At 42.8% G+C, this 21,499-nt stretch overlaps 1 protein-coding gene across 1 annotated transcript in view; it reads left to right on the top strand.

Annotated features, from left to right (window-relative positions):
• The window catches only part of LOC113121864 (NACHT, LRR and PYD domains-containing protein 12-like), a 46,266-nt gene that overhangs the window by 10,414 nt on the left and 14,353 nt on the right, over positions 1–21,499 (top strand). The window contains exons 7-11 of the mRNA XM_026292717.1: positions 1,389–1,562; positions 2,779–2,952; positions 4,780–4,953; positions 5,403–5,576; positions 6,026–6,199. Of these exons, the coding sequence (XP_026148502.1) occupies positions 1,389–1,562; positions 2,779–2,952; positions 4,780–4,953; positions 5,403–5,576; positions 6,026–6,199 (870 nt within the window). The remainder of the gene's footprint in view (positions 1–1,388; positions 1,563–2,778; positions 2,953–4,779; positions 4,954–5,402; positions 5,577–6,025; positions 6,200–21,499) is intronic.

Genomic DNA, 21,499 nt, shown 5'->3' with positions numbered 1-21,499 from the left:
CACTCATATGAATAGTCATATTAATAATGATGTGTTTCTTTCTATAGAAGCTTTGAAGAACAGAGTGTCCCAAAAAGTCATCTGTCAGGAAGTTGTTCTGAATCCTTTGTGTTTCTAAACAAACTGTGGAAACAGTCCAAAGCTGAAACGGTTTCAACTGGAACTGTCCAGTGTTTGTCCAAGTTTGGATCCCAACAATATGTCAATATTGGACCAGACTAATATCTGACCTGATCCTCCTGAGAGCCAGAGAAAAAGGTTGGAATATTTCCATTTTGGAATAGAAGTGAAGACTTTGGGCCGTGAGAAACAAAGTCCTCTTTCTTTTTGGGGAAGAACACGTCCCTGTAGTGGACATTGGGTCTTGCTTTGTCCCAAAAACCACACAATAAGCATCAGTTTGCTGACGATAATGTTGGATTTTCTCTGCATTTCTATCTGATTTTTCTCACTTGATGAAACTCAGAGAAAACATATGACACAGTCAGTTGTCAACAATCTATGAATGGGATTCCAAAGCTTGTGTTTAGTGGCCAATGACACAGTGGGGATCAGTCCCAACACAAGGACATGATCTGGTCTGTGCATTGGGACTGGGCCATTAGAAAGCAGTTGTCAGCCTGTTGTCATTGCCAAGGCCTCAAATCCTGATGCTGTGTGAAGAAGCTTTGAGTAGTTTTTGTTCCTGAACTGAAGCCAGCAGCTTTTGGTCCTGACACTGTCCACCAGTTGTTCCCTGATCCAAATCTCATTGTGAAGAACAAATCCACAGTGTCTCTATAAAGTTGATCCCATAGAAATGAAAGCACATGTGGAGCACAGAGACACACAGATGAAATCATGTGTCCAGGTGGTTGAGCTGTGTTTAGTGTCTGAGCTGCTGCTGCTGCTGCTTTACCTCTGTGCTGTGCTGAGGCTGCAGCCAATAAAGCCAGAGAAGAAGATGCAGAGAGGGAAGAGACAGGAGACAGGAGAGCCTGGGGGAGCTTCCTTGGCTCAGATAGAATAAGGAGGAACAATTCAATGCATTGTTTTGCTGCACTTTGGAACTGGGTCAACAAACTTTAAGCAGGAAACTTTAAAGCTGCACAGTGACAGTATGAGCCATCAACTAGATTGATTCTGCTGTTGGCTGGAAAGCAGCTTCTCTTCCCATGTGCTGACAATAATATCATGATATAGTCAGACTATTATTACTATTATTCTGACTGTTCTCATATTATTCTTCTCATTATTATCATTCTACATTTCCCTTCAGGGATTAATCAAGTTGATCTCATCTCATTCTTCTAATGAAAAGAAGAAGAATTGTCATCATCATCATCACCATCCTCATTGTCATCAACATCAGTGTCACATTGGATCTCCTTCTTTGCTTCTTTATTCAGGTTGGAGAACTGCAGGTTGTCAAAGATCAGCTGTGGTTATCTGGCCTCAGCTCTGAAGTCCAACCCCTCCCATCTGAGACACCTGGACCTGACTCACAACAACCTGCAGGATCGAGGAGTGCAGCAGCTGTGTGGTGGACTGCAGAGTCCAGACTGTAGACTGGAGACTCTGAGGTCAGTTCACTGACTGTTTGTTCCTATTGTAGATCTTTAGTGTTGAATTATTGTTTGAACTCAGTGTTTGCACAGACATAACTTCTATTGAAGTTGATTTTCTTTTCCTGTCTTTGGATTTTTTCTGAGGCTAAATTCAGTCTTTAGTCCCAAATGACTGAGTCTCACAGAAAGTTGGTCTCATTGTGTCTAAAGAGTCACATGTGTCAGCAGAAAATCCTCTGAACTAATATTTGTTGGAAATGGATCCAGTTTCTTTGATGCAGTAGAAATATTTCTTTGATCATTGATATTGATGGTTGAGAACACACACAGACAGGTGTGTTTCCATCACTTCAGAGGACATTCCATTGACTTCCATTGATTTCCTGGAGACAAAGCCAAACCAGAAGCACTACTTGGTGAACCCTAAGCACAAGCTGAACCTCAACTTCCAGACAGCTTCTTCCACACAGAAATCCAAACAGGTCCTGGACTAGATTATTGGCCCCTTTTTAGATGTTGCCGTTGGATTTGGAGCAGGTGGTTGACCTTGGACTCACCTGTTGGGAGTCCCAGTTAGTGCAGCCTAATAATCCCTCATTCAGTCAGTTGAAATGGACAAAGTCCTGTGAGGACCCTCTGGTCCAACATGTAAGAAACAGTAGATCAGTTGACAGACAAAGCATTACCTTGATCCATGTTGCTATTGGACCTTGATCTGTTGTCCAGTGGCCTCGGGCTCCACAGAACCCGACTCTATGGAAACTTTAGTGCCAAAGAGGAACAGTGTGTCAGTTGTGTGGAAATATTTTGGCTTTAAAGAAAGAAGATGCTGCGTGGCGTCAAAACCTGCCTTGCTACTGTTGCTGCCTCATGGGCCAAGACTAGCAAGGCTAAAAGGCCGAGCACCACTGTGTCAAATGAACCAATCCCACCCAACATGACCAGATGTTGGAAAGTTTAACTCCATATGAATCGAATTGAAAACATCACATGGAAATTCCTGTTTCTCACAATGACTTTGAATTAAAGTCAGAGATTTTTCATCTTTCTGCACTTTCTTCTTCATGTTAATGTGACATCAATTCACACCTCAGCTAATTTCATCATAACAGCCTGGATGGACCAGTTTCTATTGACACTTGTGTTGTATTTATAATATTGTGTTGTTCTATTCATTGTTCATGTTTGTTCAATAAGAAAACAGGAAGTTGGTCTCTGCTTCTTTATTCAGGTTGGAGAACTGCAGGTTGTCAGAGACCAGCTGTGGTTATCTGGCTTCAGCTCTGAAGTCCAACCCCTCCCATCTGAGACACCTGGACCTGACTCACAACAACCTGAAGGATCCAGGAGTGCAGCAGCTGTGTCGTGTACTGCAGAGTCCAGACTGTAGACTGGAGACTCTGAGGTCAGTTCACTGACTGTTTGTTCCTATTGTAGATCTTTAGTGTTGAATTATTGTTTGAACTCAGTGTTTGCACAGACATAACTTCTATTGAAGTTGATTTTCTTTTCCTGTCTTTGGATTTTTCTGAGTCTAAATTCAGTCTTTAGTCCCAAATGACTGAGTCTCACAGAAAGTTGGTCTCATTGTGTCTAAAGAGTCACATGTGTCAGCAGAAAATCCTCTGAACTAATATTTGTTGGAAATGGATCCAGTTTCTTTGATGCAGTAGAAATATTTCTTTGATCATTGATATTGATGGTTGAGAACACACACAGACAGGTGTGTTTCCATCACTTCAGAGGACATTCCATTGACTTCCATTGATTTCCTGGAGACAAAGCCAAACCAGAAGCACTACTTGGTGAACCCTAAGCACAAGCTGAACCTCAACTTCCAGACAGCTTCTTCCACACAGAAATCCAAACAGGTCCTGGACTAGATTATTGGCCCCTTTTTAGATGTTGCCATTGGATTTGGAGCAGGTGGTTGACCTTGGACTCACCTGTTGGGAGTCCCAGTTAGTGCAGCCTAATAATCCCTCATTCAGTCAGTTGAAATGGACAAAGTCCTCATTGTGCTGCTCAGTTTGTCTGTGTGAACCACACTGAGCCTGGAGAAAAGAAAACATATCAGTGACACCTCTTTGACCCTTAGAAATCTACAAATGCAGGAAAATTATATCTCATGGAAGGAAATTTGGACAAATGCTAAAAAACCTTTTAGATGCATTAAAAATAAATTGAGACAGTTTAGGATTGTAAATAGATTATATTGTTTCCCATCTAAGTTGTTTAAAATGGGTCTAAAATAGCTGCATCTGTTGTTGGAGTGTCAGAAAATGAGGTGTGGATCATTTCTTTACTTCAATATGGATGTTAACAAAAAACATAATATTGTTATATAATATAATATTATAGATAATATTATTTTAATAATATTCACTGATATCATTTAGATAGAAAAGCATTTAGGCTGCAAAATAATGAATCTGAATATATGGACACATGGAGTCAATTACAAGAACATATTCTCTCATATACTGATCAATCAAATTAATAGTTTTGTTTTTTTATTCCTAAATTGTCTTATTTCACTTGAATGGGCTTAAAGATTTTTTGCTTTTGTCGTGTATAAAGGGCTAGTTTAGGTTTTTTAAGGTTAGGACGGGTATTTGAAACATGTGTAATTTGTGTATAATATTTTATCTAGACCCCTTTATTCCCAACCAGGGTCACAGGGATCTGCTGGAGCCTATCCCAGCTCTCTTTGGGTGAAAGGCAGGGGTCCACCCTGGACAGGTCCCCAGTACATCACAGGGCCACATAGAGACAAACAACCTCACACACTCACACTCACTCCTATGGGCAATTTAGAGTCACCAGTCAACCTGACATACAGGTTTTTGGACTGTGGGAGGAAACCAGAGTACCTGGAGAAAACCCACACAAGCACAGGTAGAACATGCAGACTCCACACAGAAAGGCCCCTGATGGGTTTCAAACCAGGAACCTTTTTGCTGCGAGGCAACAGTGCTGACCACTAATACACTGTGCTGCCCCCATTTCTAATTCAGAATAAAATTTATTAAAAACAAAAAAAACTTCTCTTTGTCCCTTTTTGGATGGGACTGCTTTGAACCTGCATCCTGTTGGCTTCAGCTGTTTGTAGTTTCCACTTTCTAAACTTCTACTTTCTAAACCTTCTTCAGCTCTGAACACATTCTGAAACATTCAACACTTTCAAGAGGAACTTTGGTTTCTAACGTCACATCTTTGCTTCTTTATTCAGGTTGAGGGGCTGCAGTTTGTCAAAGACCAGCTGTGGTTATCTGGTCTCAGCTCTGAAGTCCAACCCCTCCCATCTGAGACACCTGGACCTGAGTCTGAACAACCTGCAGGATCCAGGAGTGCAGCAGCTGTGTGGTGGACTGCAGAGTCCAGACTGTAGACTGGAGACTCTGAGGTCAGACCCCATGTTTAGGTTGTGTGCTGAGATGAATGTGATGTGAAAGTTGTGCTGATACTAAACTGCAGACATGAGGCTGATATTAGACTGATCCACACTGAGGATCTTCATGGGAAAGGCTGTTTTCCCTCTCAGAGAAATGTGGCTGCACAACATGAGTTTGTATAGATGGAGCCACAGGTGGAGCTGGCAGAGTTTCAGAGCTGAAGTCACTCCGTCTTTATTGAAGCAGCAGCATGTTGGCATTCATATTAATGACAGCTCTTTGTCCCTTTTTGGATGGGACTGCTTTGAACCTGCATCCTGTTGGCTTCAGCTGTTTGGAGTTTCCACTTTCTAAACTTCTACTTTCTAAACCTTCTTCAGCTCTGAACACATTCTGAAACATTCAACACTTTCAAGAGGAACTTTGGTTTCTAACGTCACATCTTTGCTTCTTTATTCAGGTTGAAGGGCTGCAGTTTGTCAAAGACCAGCTGTGGTTATCTGGTCTCAGCTCTGAAGTCCAACCCCTCCCATCTGAGACACCTGGACCTGAGTCGGAACAACCTGCAGGATCCAGGAGTGCAGCAGCTGTGTGGTGGACTGCAGAGTCCAGACTGTAGACTGGAGACTCTGAGGTCAGACCCCATGTTTAGGTTGTGTGCTGAGATGAATGTGATGTGAAAGTTGTGCTGACACTAAACTGCAGACATGAGGCTGATATTAGACTGATCCACACTGAGGATCTTCATGGGAAAGGCTGTTTTCCCTCTCAGAGAAATGTGGCTGCACAACATGAGTTTGTATAGATGGAGCCACAGGTGGAGCTGGCAGAGTTTCAGAGCTGAAGTCACTCCGTCTTTATTGAAGCAGCAGCATGTTGGCATTCATATTAATGACAGCTCTTTGTCCCTTTTTGGATGGGACTGCTTTGAACCTGCATCCTGTTGGCTTCAGCTGTTTGGAGTTTCCACTTTCTAAACTTCTACTTTCTAAACCTTCTTCAGCTCTGAACACATTCTGAAACATTCAACACTTTCAAGAGGAACTTTGGTTTCTAATGTCACATCTTTGCTGCTTTATTCAGGTTGATTGGCTGCAGTTTGTCAGAGACCAGCTGTGGTTATCTGGTCTCAGCTCTGAAGTCCAACCCCTCCCATCTGAGAGAACTGGACCTGAGTCTGAACAACCTGCAGGATCCAGATGTGCAGCAGCTGTGTGATCTTGTCCAGAGTCCAGACTGTAGCCTGCAGACTCTGAGGTCAGTAGAGGGCTGGAGTCAGTCCATGGTGCTTTCAGCAGGATTGGACTAAACCCAGTCAGTATCAAAGCAAAGATCCAGGATTTCCTGTAAAGCTCCAACCTTCTCAGTGAAGCTGTGAGAGGAGAACAGGGACAGGCTTCAGGATTGGACAGAAAGACAGAGAGAGAGACAACAGTCAGCCAATCAGATCAGCCAGAAGCTTGTTGTGATCATGTGTTTGAGTTGATGTGAAGACGACTGTTGCTGATGAAGTCAGTGAGTCAGGAACACAAAAACAGTCTTTTATCCAGATCAATGTCAGGCAGCTGAGGTTGAGCTTAATTCCTGCTTTTCAATCCAACAAACACTGGTTCACTTTGGCCTGGTCGGTCACCATGGAAACTGGGTTGATCAATATAGTCATCTATAGCTAACTTGCACTGAAGCAGGATCAGTTTAATGTCTCACATGAGAATTTATCAGTAGCCAATCAACAAAGTGGAAAAACTCCAGTCAGTCTTCAAACAGGATCCCAGTCTGAACCAAATCCTGGTTCACCTTAAGTCACAGTGAAGACCAGAGCAGTGGGCTGAGTCCTAGGTTCTGTCAGAGGTCATGTGGGCTCTGAATCAGCAAATCAGGTCAATTGAAGGTTTGTGATCATTTCAGTTGAGTCTGATCTAATTCTAGCAGTGAACAGTTTAATCCATAATGTGAAGGAATGAATCCAAACTACAGCCTGTGATGAACTGAGGAGAAATCTGATGGGATTGTCAGCAGGGACTGGACAGAACACACACGTTGCAGATCCATGATGTGTGGTGGTGCAGTGTATTGTCTGGAGCTAGTTGAGGGTTTGATGACTCCTTGTATGTGGACGCCTGCTGAGAGAAGGAGGAAATAAAAAGGAGGAAAAGAGAATCTGATTATTTATTTACTCTCCTTCTAACTGAGGTTTGTTCCAACAGGTTTGGCCTCGATGGGGAAAAAACAGTGACTCAATGTTCCGAAGTCAAATCCTGTGAGTAACATTGAAACATTGTCTTCATCTAATTTTTAAAGTCTGATTTTACAAAGTGTTTTTGCTCATTTCATTGTCAAATCTTCCTAAATTGTGTTTTTGTCTTGGCTCAGGAAAACACCTGGGCCCAAAGAACTACAGGCTGTGTTTGATTTGAGGTTCCTGCAGATCCTTCCAAGTCTCAACAGGTCTTGAAATTCCAAATCTGTGGAGAATCACTTGAATCTGGGAACTGAACACCCCGAAGAGAACAGAAATGGACAGAGTTCCAGACAGATCACCAATCACATGGTGTTCTGCACAATGAAGGACCAACCAGATGGATTCTAAGATTCTTTTCCACCACTGCAAACAAGCTGCTGTTAGACTGTTCTAATGTTTGATTCTTTAATTCAGCTCATGTCTCTGATCAGTTCTCCCTCTGTTTCCCCCTGTGGAAATATTGGAAATAGCTGAATTAATCTTCCAAAGACAACTGACTGCAAAGTTTCTATGAGTTCACCTCAAACTCTTATCAAGGTGTTGATCCAAATATGGAAATGTCTTGATTTTGTCTTTTTGCCTTTTTAAACCACTTTTTGTTTCCTGACATTTGAGTGTCCACATCCAGATGTGACAGTGGCCTCACTCTTTGCAGTGACGGTGCAGTGGTCGCTTGCTGCCACTGTCTGGGAAAGGTGCCCCCTTACTCCGAAGGAAACCAAACTTCTTTCTCCCAGTTGTTCTAGTTCCAGCCCTGGTTATGGTTTGTTTTGTTCAGAAAGGTGTTGGGAAGCCACGGCTCCTGCTCATTGGTCCAGTCTGAGTCTGCTCACCTCATTTCTACTGAATCTGTTTGGATGTGCTGTCCATTCTCCTCGTCCCACTGCTGAACCAGGAAAACTGGCATGTTGTGTTGCAGCCCCAGGCCTGGAACAAAACCGAGACCAGCCCTGCTCAGTCCTGGAAACTGTGGGACATGATCCAATATGTAACCATATCCATTCCATAAGCATTCATTGGATCTTATATGATCAGTCTTTTATATTCATTATGTACATAGCCTATATTTCTATTTTTATTATTAGGACTCTGTTGCTATAATAAACGTGGTTCAGACTTTGTCGACTGGAGATTGATTTCACACATTGGCAGAGAAGAAAAGAGAATCTGCATGTTGCTGAGGACTGGAGACAGGTGAAAGGGTCCTAACCTGTCCTATAAAGAACCTCTAACCTATAGGAGGCCACTAACCTGTAGGAGAACATAAGAACAAAGGAAACACCACGGTGCAGGATGAATAAGACTGTGAATGAAAGGTCTGTGGACGGTGCCGATAATCAGTTGGCTTTGGGTTTATATATATATGTAGACCTGAAGAGCTAATGTGGTGGTGGGATAGCAGCTGTTATCAGACCACAACCAAGGTGTGGGAACCCTGTTTATAAAGCTGGATGTGTACCTAAGTCTGGACCTGGACCTGAGTCTGGACCTGAAATCTGGGACTAACCTTTAGTTGCTCACCACAACTGTTGTTGCTACAAATCCTGTTCATGTTGTTCTGAGTGTAATGTAAAGATGAGGATTTTAACCTTTGACCTTTTTGAGACTGAGATTAAAACTAGGAGGGGCTAGAAACTAAATTTAGATCAGACCAGATTATTGATGAGATGGGGCTGGGTTTAGGACTAGAGGGGACTAGATTTAGGACCTTAGGACCCCAGGGGGGTCCTAAGGCACAGGGTTTGTGGGTAAACAAAGACCAGATTGTGGCTGCAGAAAAGCCTCCAGAGGATCAGAGGAAATAACTGATGTTTCAGTGTTTGTCTCCTGGTCCAGGCTCCAGTTTGATGTAGAACAGGATTTAGTCTTTATTTGGATCCACTCTAGCTTCCACACTGTCTAAAGTTTCTAAGTTTCTGTTTTCAGGTTTATCAGCAATGAGAACAGATCCAGCCTAATTGGAGTCTGTGAATGTTTCATGTCACCTGTGTTTTATTGGGCTAAACTCTGTTTTAAGTCGTGTTTCCTCGTTAAGACTCAGGATTTGTTTTCCAAAGGCTGCTGGTTGTTAAGAAAAGCTTTATAGACTGATCCTTATGGTGGAATGAGGTTTTTAGGGAGGACCACTGGATGTTTGGGGTCAAATTCACATGTAAATATAAAACACATGGGACCTGTTCAGTCTAAGTGCCAGGGACAGATCGTCACTATGAGACTGGATGTCATCATTCCAAATACCGAAGTGAAACGACACGAGGGCAGAAGACAGAACTTGGACGAAAAGCGTCAAAGTATCTTTTAGAAGGTTGGTATCATTTAGGGCAGCGCCAGCATCCTAACTGAAGTGATGCATCGAAGGACTTTTGATGGACTGTGGTCCATAAATAAGTCCATACTATTGAAAACAGTCCAACATCTTATTAAACTGCTAGTCATTTAAATGTCATGTCAAACTACCAGTATAGGTTCACTTTACTGCTAACACATATAGCTAGGGAGGCAGGCCCCATATCAGAACCCTTAAATATAAACATTAAGAGAACATCAACTTTATCAGTCCCTGAAGGAGCACTCAGGTTAGGTGTCACATTAATTCACATGTCAATGACTGTTACCATTAAAAAGAATCTGTTATTAATTAGCTGCCCCTTTACTAACATTTGGAAAAAGGGCAGGTTTTGGCCTTGGCCAGTCATTTCCAGTGGGGACATGTCACAGGTTCAGTTTTTTCCAACACGTCTTCTAGGAGGACGTCTTTACTATATTAAGGGACCAGACAGGGTCATAAGAGCAAAAGTGGTTTGTGGTGTTGAGGAAGCCGACGCCACTTTTGCTGCATTTCCTGACAGCCCAGCAGGAGGTCACAGTGGCCAGAAAAAGACCAGAGGTGCCATTTCAAAACGTTCCTTCTGGCCTGGAAGGACCAGGGACATGGACAGATGGGTAAGAATGCACTTTGTTATTTCCAAATCAGTCATTTCACCCACTAGTTCATGAATCATTTCATGAGTTCTGATGTATTTGAACACATAACCAGACTGAAGGACATTTGGTGCTTGTGTGGGACATTGCAGTCCAATGGAGTCAGTCATTAAATGTTCCCCAGCACATTATCTTTAAGTGACTGCATCATAGTGTCAGCTGAGACTAAATGAGTTGGCAACCATTGGCAATGAGGGTTGGCAAACTGTACCAGACATAATATGTTAGAGTCCCAGTTTGCTGTTGTTCTGACCTCATCATGCATCTATGTTTTATACAGGTGTCAGAATGGATGGTGTGCCAGTCAGCCCAGCACATGATAAAGCAGGAGGTTCAGTTCACTCCTATGAAGGTGTTCATGTTTCTATCAGATATATTGTTACTGTGAGACATGGTCAGATGGTCCCGATGCCCCGATACCTGTGCACAGCTTAAACACATTGTGTTAGACAGGTTTGGATCTAAACTATGAGACAGGCATTTCACTTTATCTCAGCATGTCTGAAAGTGACTGAGTGAGGGAGCTATTGAGACGAGCCACCTCAGTCTAAAACTATATTGTGTATCAGCTGTTATGAAGAGCTTTGACTCCATCATTTGGAATCTAAGAGCATCCTGACAGTAGCCCAGAGTCAGTCCAGACCAGAGCTGAGTCTAAACCATGAATCACATGTGTTCTTCCAATTGTTTTTAATTTTCAGGTGACGCAGCCTTTGGAGCTTGTTGGGATGGACCTGACTGGCAGGTTGGCTGAAACCAAAAGTGTCTATCAATATGTGTGTGATGACTGACTACTACACTAAATGGCCACAAGCCTGTCCTCTGCAGTCAAAGGTGCAGAAGAGGTTACACAACAAATTCTAAAGTTTGTGGATCAGTTTGAGGCACCAAAACGCATTTGGACAGACCAGGGGAGCGAATCTGTAAATGCGGTAAGGCTGGACCTAATTAGTCCTCCTTATTTCTTAAATGTGACAGTAATAACTGTCTTCACATGTAATTGTGTGATATTGTAGCAGTCACACTGCCTTGTTTTTGTCAGATCAACAAGCGTGTTAGTGCCAAACTAGGCCTCAAACGGAGTCTCTGTGCTCCACATCATCCTCAGACTAATGGTTTGGTAGAGAGGATGAATGCAACCATCCAAAGTAAGGAAAGCACAGCATCAATATGTCATATTGTGATACACAAATACTTAAAGACTTTCCACAATTTCAATGTTGGGCTGTTTCTTTCAGGGCTCTCTGCGAGCTCGTTGGAACAAAGCCAAGTACGTGGGATCCAAATCTTGATGCCTCATGTTTGGTCTGAGGACCAAGAAACAAATGTCCACCAGATGTTCACCATATTTTTTGATGTTTGGTCGGGAGGCTCGATGTCCTGCAGAGGTTCCAGAGGACTACCAGGTATGTGAAAGATGAACATGGTATCTAGTTCCACTCTGAGGACTGACTGAAGTTTGTTTCATGATGCAGTGTCATGATGTTATAGTGATGTGCAAACAAAAAGGGTCTTGCTCTTATATTTTGGGCCAAATAGCAGCAGTGGTGCAGTTTGAAGAATTCAAACTGATTTTTATAGGTGGACAAAAGTGCTGAGGACGTCATTAATGAGGAGACAGTGTCCAAAGACATAGAGCGCCTGGATGACATCAGGAACACTGTTCTCGATAATGTGGCAAAGGTACAAGAAAAGACACAGCGGAGACTCAAGGCAAAGAGACAGACCTGGATTTGTGGTTGGTGATAAGGTCTGGAGGCAAATATACGCAGCCAGCAACGTAAGGGTGGAAAGCTGGAGGCAAACTGTCTGGGCCCTTTCACAGTAACCTATGTGGGAGGCAAAGTGCTGATCTTGTGGGGAAGATGCTGCTGTTTTTAAAAAGATAAACACTGACCATCAAAAGCCACGAGTCCCTCACAGGACTGACACAGTTTCCCCATCAGGAGCAGCTTCAGAACCAGCTGCTTCCTCAGTTGCTGCTACTGTCCCACCTGCTGCTGCTACTGTCCCACTTGCTGCTACTGTCTCACCTGATGCTGCTACTGTCCCACCTGCTGCTACAGTCTCACCTGATGCTGCTACTGTCCCACCTGCTGCTTCCACTAGTCCAGTGCCAGATCCCAAAAGAAGTCCAGCTAGAAGCAGCACATAGTGTCCAAAAGGTGAAACACTGTCAACAGTATCAAAGAGCATTGAGCTCAGAATATGCAGCTATGGATTTATTGTTGTTGGAGGGATTTATGAGGTGAACTTCACTGTGTTCATTTCAGTATCTAAACAAGTGCACGATAATCCACCTCCTGTATCTTCTTCAGATGTGACTGAGGTGTGGGAAGGGAAGCACTCCAACACTCATGTGGTTCTGTCCAAGATAGGACCTTATCAATTGTTCTGCTGGGATGTTGCAAGAATTGCTCCAAACCAAGAACTTGAGAGTGAAGTAAGTTTGTTGATTTTCCAAATACACTTTAAAATCATTTGTTGCTTCACTGGGTTTGCAGTCTAATTGTCCTGACCAACATGATTCAATGTCAAATTGCAGCCATGTGTCATTATTCCTTCAGTTCAGTCCAGCAGAATGAAATGTTCATGGACTTGACATGGTAACAGCTCTGCTACTGAAAAAGGTGAAACACATGAAACACAAGAATGGTTCATATAAAGATGAGTTTAAAATGGAAAATACACTAATTCATGTATAAGAACAACATGAAATGACTCTCAAACCTTCTGATGTGTCACAGGTGATCAGTGCTGACCTGACAGGACTAAGGAGGAATTAGAATAAACAGAATGTGGACCAAGTGGCTGTTACTGACCGCTATGAAATGACTCACATCTGGACAGAGAACACCTCCAAGCTCAAGGTTCTTTATAGCTCAGCTGTTGTTCTTGATTTGGGATTTCTAATTTGGGTTTATTCTGTTGACACATGTTTCTATGGTAACCATGTCTCAGCCAAGGCTTTGGTTTGTGTTGTCTTGTCTTCACCTGCAGTTGGATCCAATGAAATATAAAATGGTAGTGGGGATTTTTAATGAGCACCATCACTGGATGTTGATAGTAAGTGTTGTCATTCAGATCTATTGTTAAATAGAGTCCACATCAAGTCTGTGAACTGCTGCCATAGTTTGGCATAAAAGTACAGGAGGTGCTGCAGATATCCTCACAAATGGATGGTCAAGATATCAGTGATGTTCAGCTGTGCTACTGTAAATTGCAGTTATGGAACTATACACAGTTTGAGCTGCAGGTTAAACAAGGAATCCCACATGTGTGTACCAGCCTGTTTGCTTTAGGTTCAGTGTTTGAAGAGTTTGGGCAACATGGAAACCTAAAAACTGTTTCCCTTCAGAAATGAAGGTGATGTATCCTCACAAAAGGATGTGCCTCTTTGTGGATCCACTGGGGGAGTCTGACACAAATATGAAAAGATGAAAGGAAGTGACAAGGTGAAAAACAACAGTAGAAGAAGAATAAACCTAAACTATGACGTGTTTTCAGTGGTTTAGATTGTAGAGGTTACTTAGTAAAAGGTGTGTTGTTACTTAAAGGGCACTGATGAGGAAGAGAGGCCGTAACGTGTCAAGGTGGGCATGTACCACTCTTCCACATGGACATCAGAAGGACAGCACGTCCTGTGGTGTCTTTGCCTTGAAGCTGAGTTTATAATGTGGATTGTGTAACAAAGAGATTGTCGTCCTGTGGCCCAATGCACACTGGGAACATTTATGTTTTAATACCTAATATATTTTCTCTCTGGACTAACATTGTTATTTCTTCTTGGTGTCACACGCAGCTTATGCACTGTAGTAGAAAATACTTGGCCTCCATTGTTACAACAACAAATGATGCTGAAAAGAGTTTCATCCTGGATTAAACAAGTTTACTGGACTCTTACACATTATAACAAGGCTTCTATTTTTAAAGAGATTTTTATTGTATTGGCTGAGCTGTGGTTATTTTTTTAAATTGTAATTAATACCAGGGTATACTGGAAGACCAACCCGTTACCATGGAGACAGATCCCAAGGCTGTAAACCAGATGAGAGCTGACGTTGCCACCACTCTCCTCCATGACACTGGTCTCTTTATTCTCTGGCTTATTGTTTTCTTCATATTAACATGTCTTTAAATCGTGTCCAACAAACTGTGAAAGTTAGAACGTGAACTCAGCAGGGCCAGTTTTCCTTTGCATGGATTTGTTAGTGACAGTGTGTTAATATGGCAGCACTGCTCATTTGGTTTCCACAGATCCACTGGAGAATCTCTGCCGTCACTGTGGACTGGAAGAGGCCGATGATCAAACGTGGGTAAAGATGGAAAAAGTGGAATAGAACAGGAATGTGAGAGATACTTCAAAGCTTGGAGAACTAAGTGATAGTACATGGGTATATTTGTGTATTTGCAGTACAAACCTTCAAGTAATCTAATAATATAGTGCAGTAATGCTCTCACAACAATTCTTTCATATTACAAGAAACGATGAGATGAAATTTTAATGGACTTTGAAACTTGTAGGTTGCTGTGATGCGTGTCCTCGGTGGTACCACCATGACTGTGTGAGCAGTCCAGGACTGGATAAGGACTGTACCTCGGCCCTTCATGGATCTAGAGATGAGGTTTTGGCAGCTGCCGGTTGTGTATATGTACATAGTCATGTATGTGTAGATAATTAGGGCTTTGTACATGTTCTAATATTGTGGTTAAATAAAACACACGTTGACCTAAATGTTGCATCTTCATATACACAGAGTTATTACAGACTGACTAGAACAGTTTCATGCATGTAGTGTCTTTCCTGTCTGAAATAGGGGGATGCAGATCCTGTCAGAGCAGGTCTGCCACATGATGCATGGCCCCTGGTCAATGGGCTGTATAACCCAGTGGGACCAGACCATGTTAACGTGTAGTTATTTGATTTGATTTGTTTTAGCTTTGCTTTAATTAGTGATTTCTTAGTTTTTTCTTCAGATTCAGATAAATATCTAAATATCTAAATACACAGACACTAATGAATCTGATGGTTTTAATAATAATCGGGCCTATTTGGTCAAGATTTCATTTCATACATTTGATAACATCCAGTCTCATAGTGACGATCTGTCCCTGGCACTTAGACTGAACAGGTCCCATGTGTTTTATATTTACATGTGAATTTGACCCCAAACATCCAGTGGTCCTCCCTAAAAACCTCATTCCACCATGAGGATCAGTCTATAAAGCTTTTCTTAACAACCAGCAGCCTTTGGAAAACAAATCCTGAGTCTTAACGAGGAAACACGACTTAAAACAGAGTTTAGCCCAATAAAACACAGGTGACATGAAACATTCACAGACTCCAATTAGGCTGGATCTGTTCTCATTGCTGATAAACCTGAAAACAGAAACTTAGGCCTGTAAACACTTTGTCTTTGAGTTTATTGGTTGGGAGTTTTCTCTTTGCGGCTGCAGCTGATGTGGCAAGTTGAGAAGTGTAAGAACTGCAGCAGCACAGACACATCAGAGTCTCCAACAGTCTCCGGTAGCACCAGAAAAAGTCTCTAGAGGGTCTGAATACTCGCTAAATACAGCGACTAAGGTGCTAAGTTGGAAACACTGAACGGGGTTTTCGGTAAATGACGTGGGACGAAGCAGCCGGACGTCGGACCTTCAAAGTAAAGGACCGCTCTATTTTTAAAAGTCTTTAAAAAAAGATAAGCCAGGTCTCTGGCTGTGACCTCCTGTTTATTTATTTCCAGTCCCCCTCTGCCCCCACCAGTCCTGACCTGGACTATCAAGTGTGGACCGGATGAGGACCAGTCAGAAACCTGGTCAGAAAGTTGTGAGAGTCTTCAAATGCTGGTTTCTCAGGACGATGGTCCCTGTTGGGGTTGGGTTAGTTGGTTCACATGTATTGTGGAGATCAGGCCTCTTTTCATATCCAAGTCCATATCAGTGTGTCTGTGCATCTGGGTCTTGTATATATTGATTATTTTCCATTAGGGATCAGACCCATGTGCTTCACATGAGACATTAGTGTGTGTGAGTGTGGACACTGAAGGTTTTGGCTGTGAAACGTCTGTGGGGTCGGTAAATGTCACCGCTTAGAGCTTTATCTGTCCTCAGACCAGAACTGACCAGTGTTTGGTTGGTTCTGTTGGGTCAGACTGTTCGGTCTGAGCGGGTTTGAACGCTGGAAACCAGAGGTGTCAAACGTACGGCCCGCGGGCCAAAAGCGGCCGCTGGATGAATTTAGCGTCAGTGTTTTAATTAGAGTAGAAGAAGAGGCCCAACTCTGGCACTCAGACTGAACAGCAGGGGGCAGCAAAGAGCCTTCTGCTAATTACGGTGTAGGCACCTTATTTCCTGCTCACCTTCACACCCTCATTAGCAAAGTGTCTTTGTCAAAAAGGAGAAAAGTGGAAACCGAGTGTAGAGTTTTCTTCCTGTTTATTCCCAGAGATGAAGGGGAAACCTGTGAGCTCGGTGTGTGATCAACAAGTGTCGCTGCTCAAGGAAAATAATATTCGGCTCCACTATGAGACTCATCATGGAGAAAAGTCCGACGTCTTGCGAGGACAAGTGAGGACAGAGAAGATAAATGAATCTGACAGGCAGTTCAGACACTAAGTCCAGTCATTTCTTGCATTTCCTGTTGCAATTGATGAGAGCACTGACATTACAGACGCTGCTCAACCGGCCATATTTATTGGTGGAGTCGATGAGACATTGACCGTCACTGAGGACTTCCTTGACTTGGTGCCTGTGATGGACACCACAACAGCTGAGGACACTTCCGGTCTGTGGTTGGACCCTAACCCTAACCCTGGACAGAGTCGGAGTGGACTGGTCCCGCCCTGCCAGCCTGTTTTCTCAGTAATGACCATCGATACAACAAAAGTGGCTCAAGGCTCCACACGAGCACTTAGACGACAGTCTGAGACTGGCTGCTAGTCTGGACATGACTCCTCATATTGATGAACTTGTGCAGACCAGAAGATGCCAAGTCTCAGGAGCAAAAACAAAGTAGTCAAGACCTGAGAAACTCCTTTAAAATGCTGCTTCAGACACTGATTGCACTTAAAGAATACAGTTCTGTCAAAATGAATTCTTGCTGTAGAAACAGTTAAAATGTGCAATTTAATGTAAGTCAACAGCTTCACTACAAAACAGTTTGGTTTGGTTGGATCCTCTTGTTCATGCAATGCCATGAATTCTAAAGTGCAATACTTTGATTTTTCAGTTCCAGATACTTTTGACTTAAAGTCTTTTTGTCTTTGTGCAAACACTCGTCTTAAGAAATCTGAGGTTGTTCATGACGTGTGTTGTAAAAGTTTCTCTCATTAAAGACGAAGATTTTCTAATGGACTTGCACGTCTTTGACCGGAAACAAAGGGAACAAACATGGACTGATTGTTATTTAGAGGTGATTATGGTATGATGGTTCTGGTCCGGTCCACTTGGCGACTTATTTATATAATATCTTATTTCTAATCAGTCTGAAATCTCCCGTCACATCAGACTGTGAGGTTTAATCTGATTTCTTTCAGTCAGGTCACACATTTTGATCTATACCTACATAGGACAGGAGGATGGTTTAAAGGCAGATATGAAATGTTCTAAATGTCAGACTCAGTTGTGTCTCCTCCTCTGACTGTTGGTGCAGTAATATGAATGTGACCTGACCAGCCAGTGTTTTCCACAGAAGTTAGATGAGACCATAGAGACCAGGGTCAACTCTGAGCAGAGTTAGTTCCCAGACCAGTTTAGCTCAGCACAGACTCCGTTGTGATGTGTCTGTACTCTTGTTAAACATTAAGGAACTGTTCAAGCTGTGATAATTCAATCCTAAAATACCATTATTACCTGAGACCATTTGAATCCTGAGAATTTCTGCTTTCAAATGATCTATAGTTTGTCGGACTTTATCCAACTGATGCCGACGACCTTTGGAAATCCATCCATAAATACAGTTTGGGCCCTGGATGGGCCCAGGGTTGTTAACAGGAAGTATCCAAAACGTGACCGAGCTTATTTCCATCTTTCTGCACTTTGTCATTTTTCCAACACTGGCACTTTCCTTGTGTCTGTGGTTCTGAATGATGTTGCTGCTGATCTTTTCCCAGTGCACCTTGAAGCCCAGAAGACGTCAGCGTTCAGCTTTAGATGCATCTAGTCGAGTAGAGACGACACATGTGAGTGAAGAGAAAATGTGAGAGGAGGTTTCTGATTTGTTTGAACCAGGGAGCTTTGAGTTCATTGGTTGGGATTATTAATGTCAGCTGACTTTAGTTTTCCTTTGAAGCTGTTCATGTTCAAATCAATGGATGTTCAGGGACATTTAGAGATGAAGGCATTTTGCTTTTTGTTTCCTTCATCAGATTTTTCCTGGTTGAATTGAACGATTTGGTCCCAAAGCAACTTAAAGGCCAGAAGAGAACAGCATTAAAGTGAGATCCATGTAGTGAAGGATTATTTCCCCTCTACATATGAAAAGCCATGTTGATCCATATGAGAACATATTAGATTTGGTTCAATAAAAGTCTTCTCTACACTCATTTCTTTAGTCTGGCAAAAAGCATCAGTTCATATTTTTAGGTCTATAATAGTCCGGACCTCAGCTGGTGAGGAGGCTTCATTTCCTGGACCTCAGTCAGTTTTAGTTGAAGGCCCCTGGCTTAGAGCTTCACTTCACTCCATCCTGAGTGTTTCAGTGTGTGTGTGTCAGGAAACATTCCTAACATGCCCTTGATGATCTTCTGAACAAAGGTGTGTCCTCAGCCTGAACTGTTTCCTCATACTCTTCTCACCTGTTCACGCCTCCTGAATCACACAGGTGATTTCCAGTAAATGGAAAGGGGCGGGGCCACAGTGAGTAACCAATCAAAGCACAGAGGCTGCAGCTGTTTGATCAGAAAACATTGGAAGAGGACAGAGGAGACCTGGAGACCTGTGAGTACTGATCCAATTTTATGTTTCCTGTCAGACTTTATCAGAGTCATGTGGTTTCTCAGCCTGATAGAAAGTGATGTCAGTAACTCTGACACATCTGGATCTGGATTTAAAGGGGTGAGGGTGGTCTCTGGTCTGTCAGAGTCTTGTGATGTCAGTGATGTCAGTAACTCTGACACATCTGGATCTGGATTTAAAGGTTCTATCTGTTTAGTTTCTTTTCAGTCATTTTGTAGAGGTGAGAACTCTGACACAAAACATGTTGTTGTTGTTGTTTTTATGTAATAATCTAAAAATATAATGTCAGACCTTCTTGGGGGGTCAGGTTCTGGTTGGTGGGTCCAAAAATCAGCCTTAAAGGTCCAGCACACCTACAGTAAAATATTCCAAACGACATGACTGCCTCATTGCCAAGTCATACAGCAATTTGAAATGACAGTCAACAAGTATGTGGCCTCACATCTGTGTGTGTCTGTGGCTGTTGGTTAATGTGTGTTTGGCTGGGACTGACCTGAACACACTGGTCTGACTTCATTCCAGGACCAGGAGCGTCTTCAGTCTGACACTGAGGCTCTAACCCTCACTGACAGTCTCAGATCAACACTAATGTTGTTACTGCAGCGTTTGTCCTGAAGCTTCAACAGGAGAGTCAGGGACCAGACAACAAGGAGGCTCATCAGGCTTCACTTCATTCCTGACAGAGGAGCCAGAGGAGTCTTTGACTCAGACTCAGTCCTGGACCACAGATACTTTTCTCCTGATTTACCATCAACTAAAGTGAACTGTCAATCATACTAATGCAAAACAGACTCAGCACTGATGTTCACTGCTTGGAAAGAAAAGTTGCATTATCTGGTTTCATGTCTAATCTTTGCTGTAATGATAAAGTGTCAAAACTTAAAAAAATTATACCTAATAATCCCAGAGCTCTTCTCTCTCTGTGTCACACAGACACACAGGTAAACACAGAGGGGCGGAGCCACAGGGATCAGGTGACCCAGGTACCTGAGAACAGGCGTTCAGACTCCATTTAGAGACGACAGAGCAGAAGGAGGAGACGTGGCTGAGGCAGGTGAGTGTTGATCCAATGTTGTTCTCTTCCTGTCACAGAGTCTGAGTGTTTTCTCTCTGTGGACTGTGGAGGAAGAAGAGTCCCTATAAAGCTCCATCAGCACAAAGACTGGAAGGAAAGGAGGAAGTTCAAAATGTGTGTGTGTGTAGTTTGGTGTGTCTGGGTGTAACTGACATGAACAGACTTGTCCTCAGTTTGATTTTCTGTCTCTGTCTCTCAGAAACTTTCCCTCTAAACTCTGTGCCAGGGGTCCAAAGTCAGTCAGGATCCTACAGACCTGGTACTTTAGGATCTAAAGGCTTTTGATAGGCAGGTAGGAAAAACGTCATGTTCCAGTCAGACCCACAGGCCTGCTAATTGTTAGGCATCATAATATTGTGAAGAAGAGAAATATTTCTTATGTCTTCATCCTCTTTGTCAGACCCTGGAGCCCTGTTTTGGTCTGTGGTTGCACTTGTTTCCCCACCTCTGTTTGTGTTTGGGTCTAATAGTCTTATTGTTTCCTGGTTGGTCTCGTCCTCGCTGGCTGTTGGTTTGGTTTGTACGGTGACGTTCCCTGTGTTATTTGGCCTGGTTTAGTTTCACTTTCTGTTCCTGGTCTTTGTGTCCCTCTTTTAGGTTTGGAAGAACAGTTCAAATGTTCTGAAACACGTCACATAGAAAGTGTCTATTTATTGAATGTCATTCAAATGTGTTGATCTGTGTGTATGAGGAGTCCAGAGTCCATAGAGCTGCTGCTGGAAACTGTCTAATCATCAGGGCTGGATTAACCAGGATCATTTCATTCATTTGAATATTTGGCTCAGTAACTTTCCAAACCAACAGCTGTGTTTTCTGATGAGCTGCCAAGTTCTTCTTAGGTCTAAAGAAGTCAAACTAGAAACAGAGATTGTTGTTGACTGTCAGAATCAGCTTTATTGGCCAAGTGTGTGTAAACAAACTCACTGAGCTCTATATTTACAGGAATGAACATAAAGACAATATGTGGCCTATTGGATTTAACTATAAAGGGACAGATGTGCAAATATGCACACAGGGACTATTGTACAGTGGTTATTCCTCCACCCTATGACCTTAGAGTTCATCAGTGACAGCCTGGGGAAGAAACCGTCTCTGTGCTGGGTGGTCTTGGTGTACAGTGCTCTGTAGGGCCCACCAGAGGGAGGAGTCTGAGCAGTTTGAGTCCAAGGGGTGAGGGGTCTGCAGAGATGGTCCTTCCCTGTTTCCTGACCATGGACTGGTACAGGTCTTGACGACTTTTATCTTTTCGTCTTGATAAACTGGATGTGAGAGTTTTCCAGACTCTGCCTGATCATTTTACAGG

The sequence above is a fragment of the Mastacembelus armatus genome, chromosome 20 (assembly GCF_900324485.2).
Source record: "Mastacembelus armatus chromosome 20, fMasArm1.2, whole genome shotgun sequence".
Taxonomy (NCBI): Eukaryota; Metazoa; Chordata; class Actinopteri; order Synbranchiformes; family Mastacembelidae; genus Mastacembelus; species Mastacembelus armatus.
Note: the sequence above shows the minus strand (reverse complement) of the source record. Positions and strands in the feature narration are given on the sequence as shown.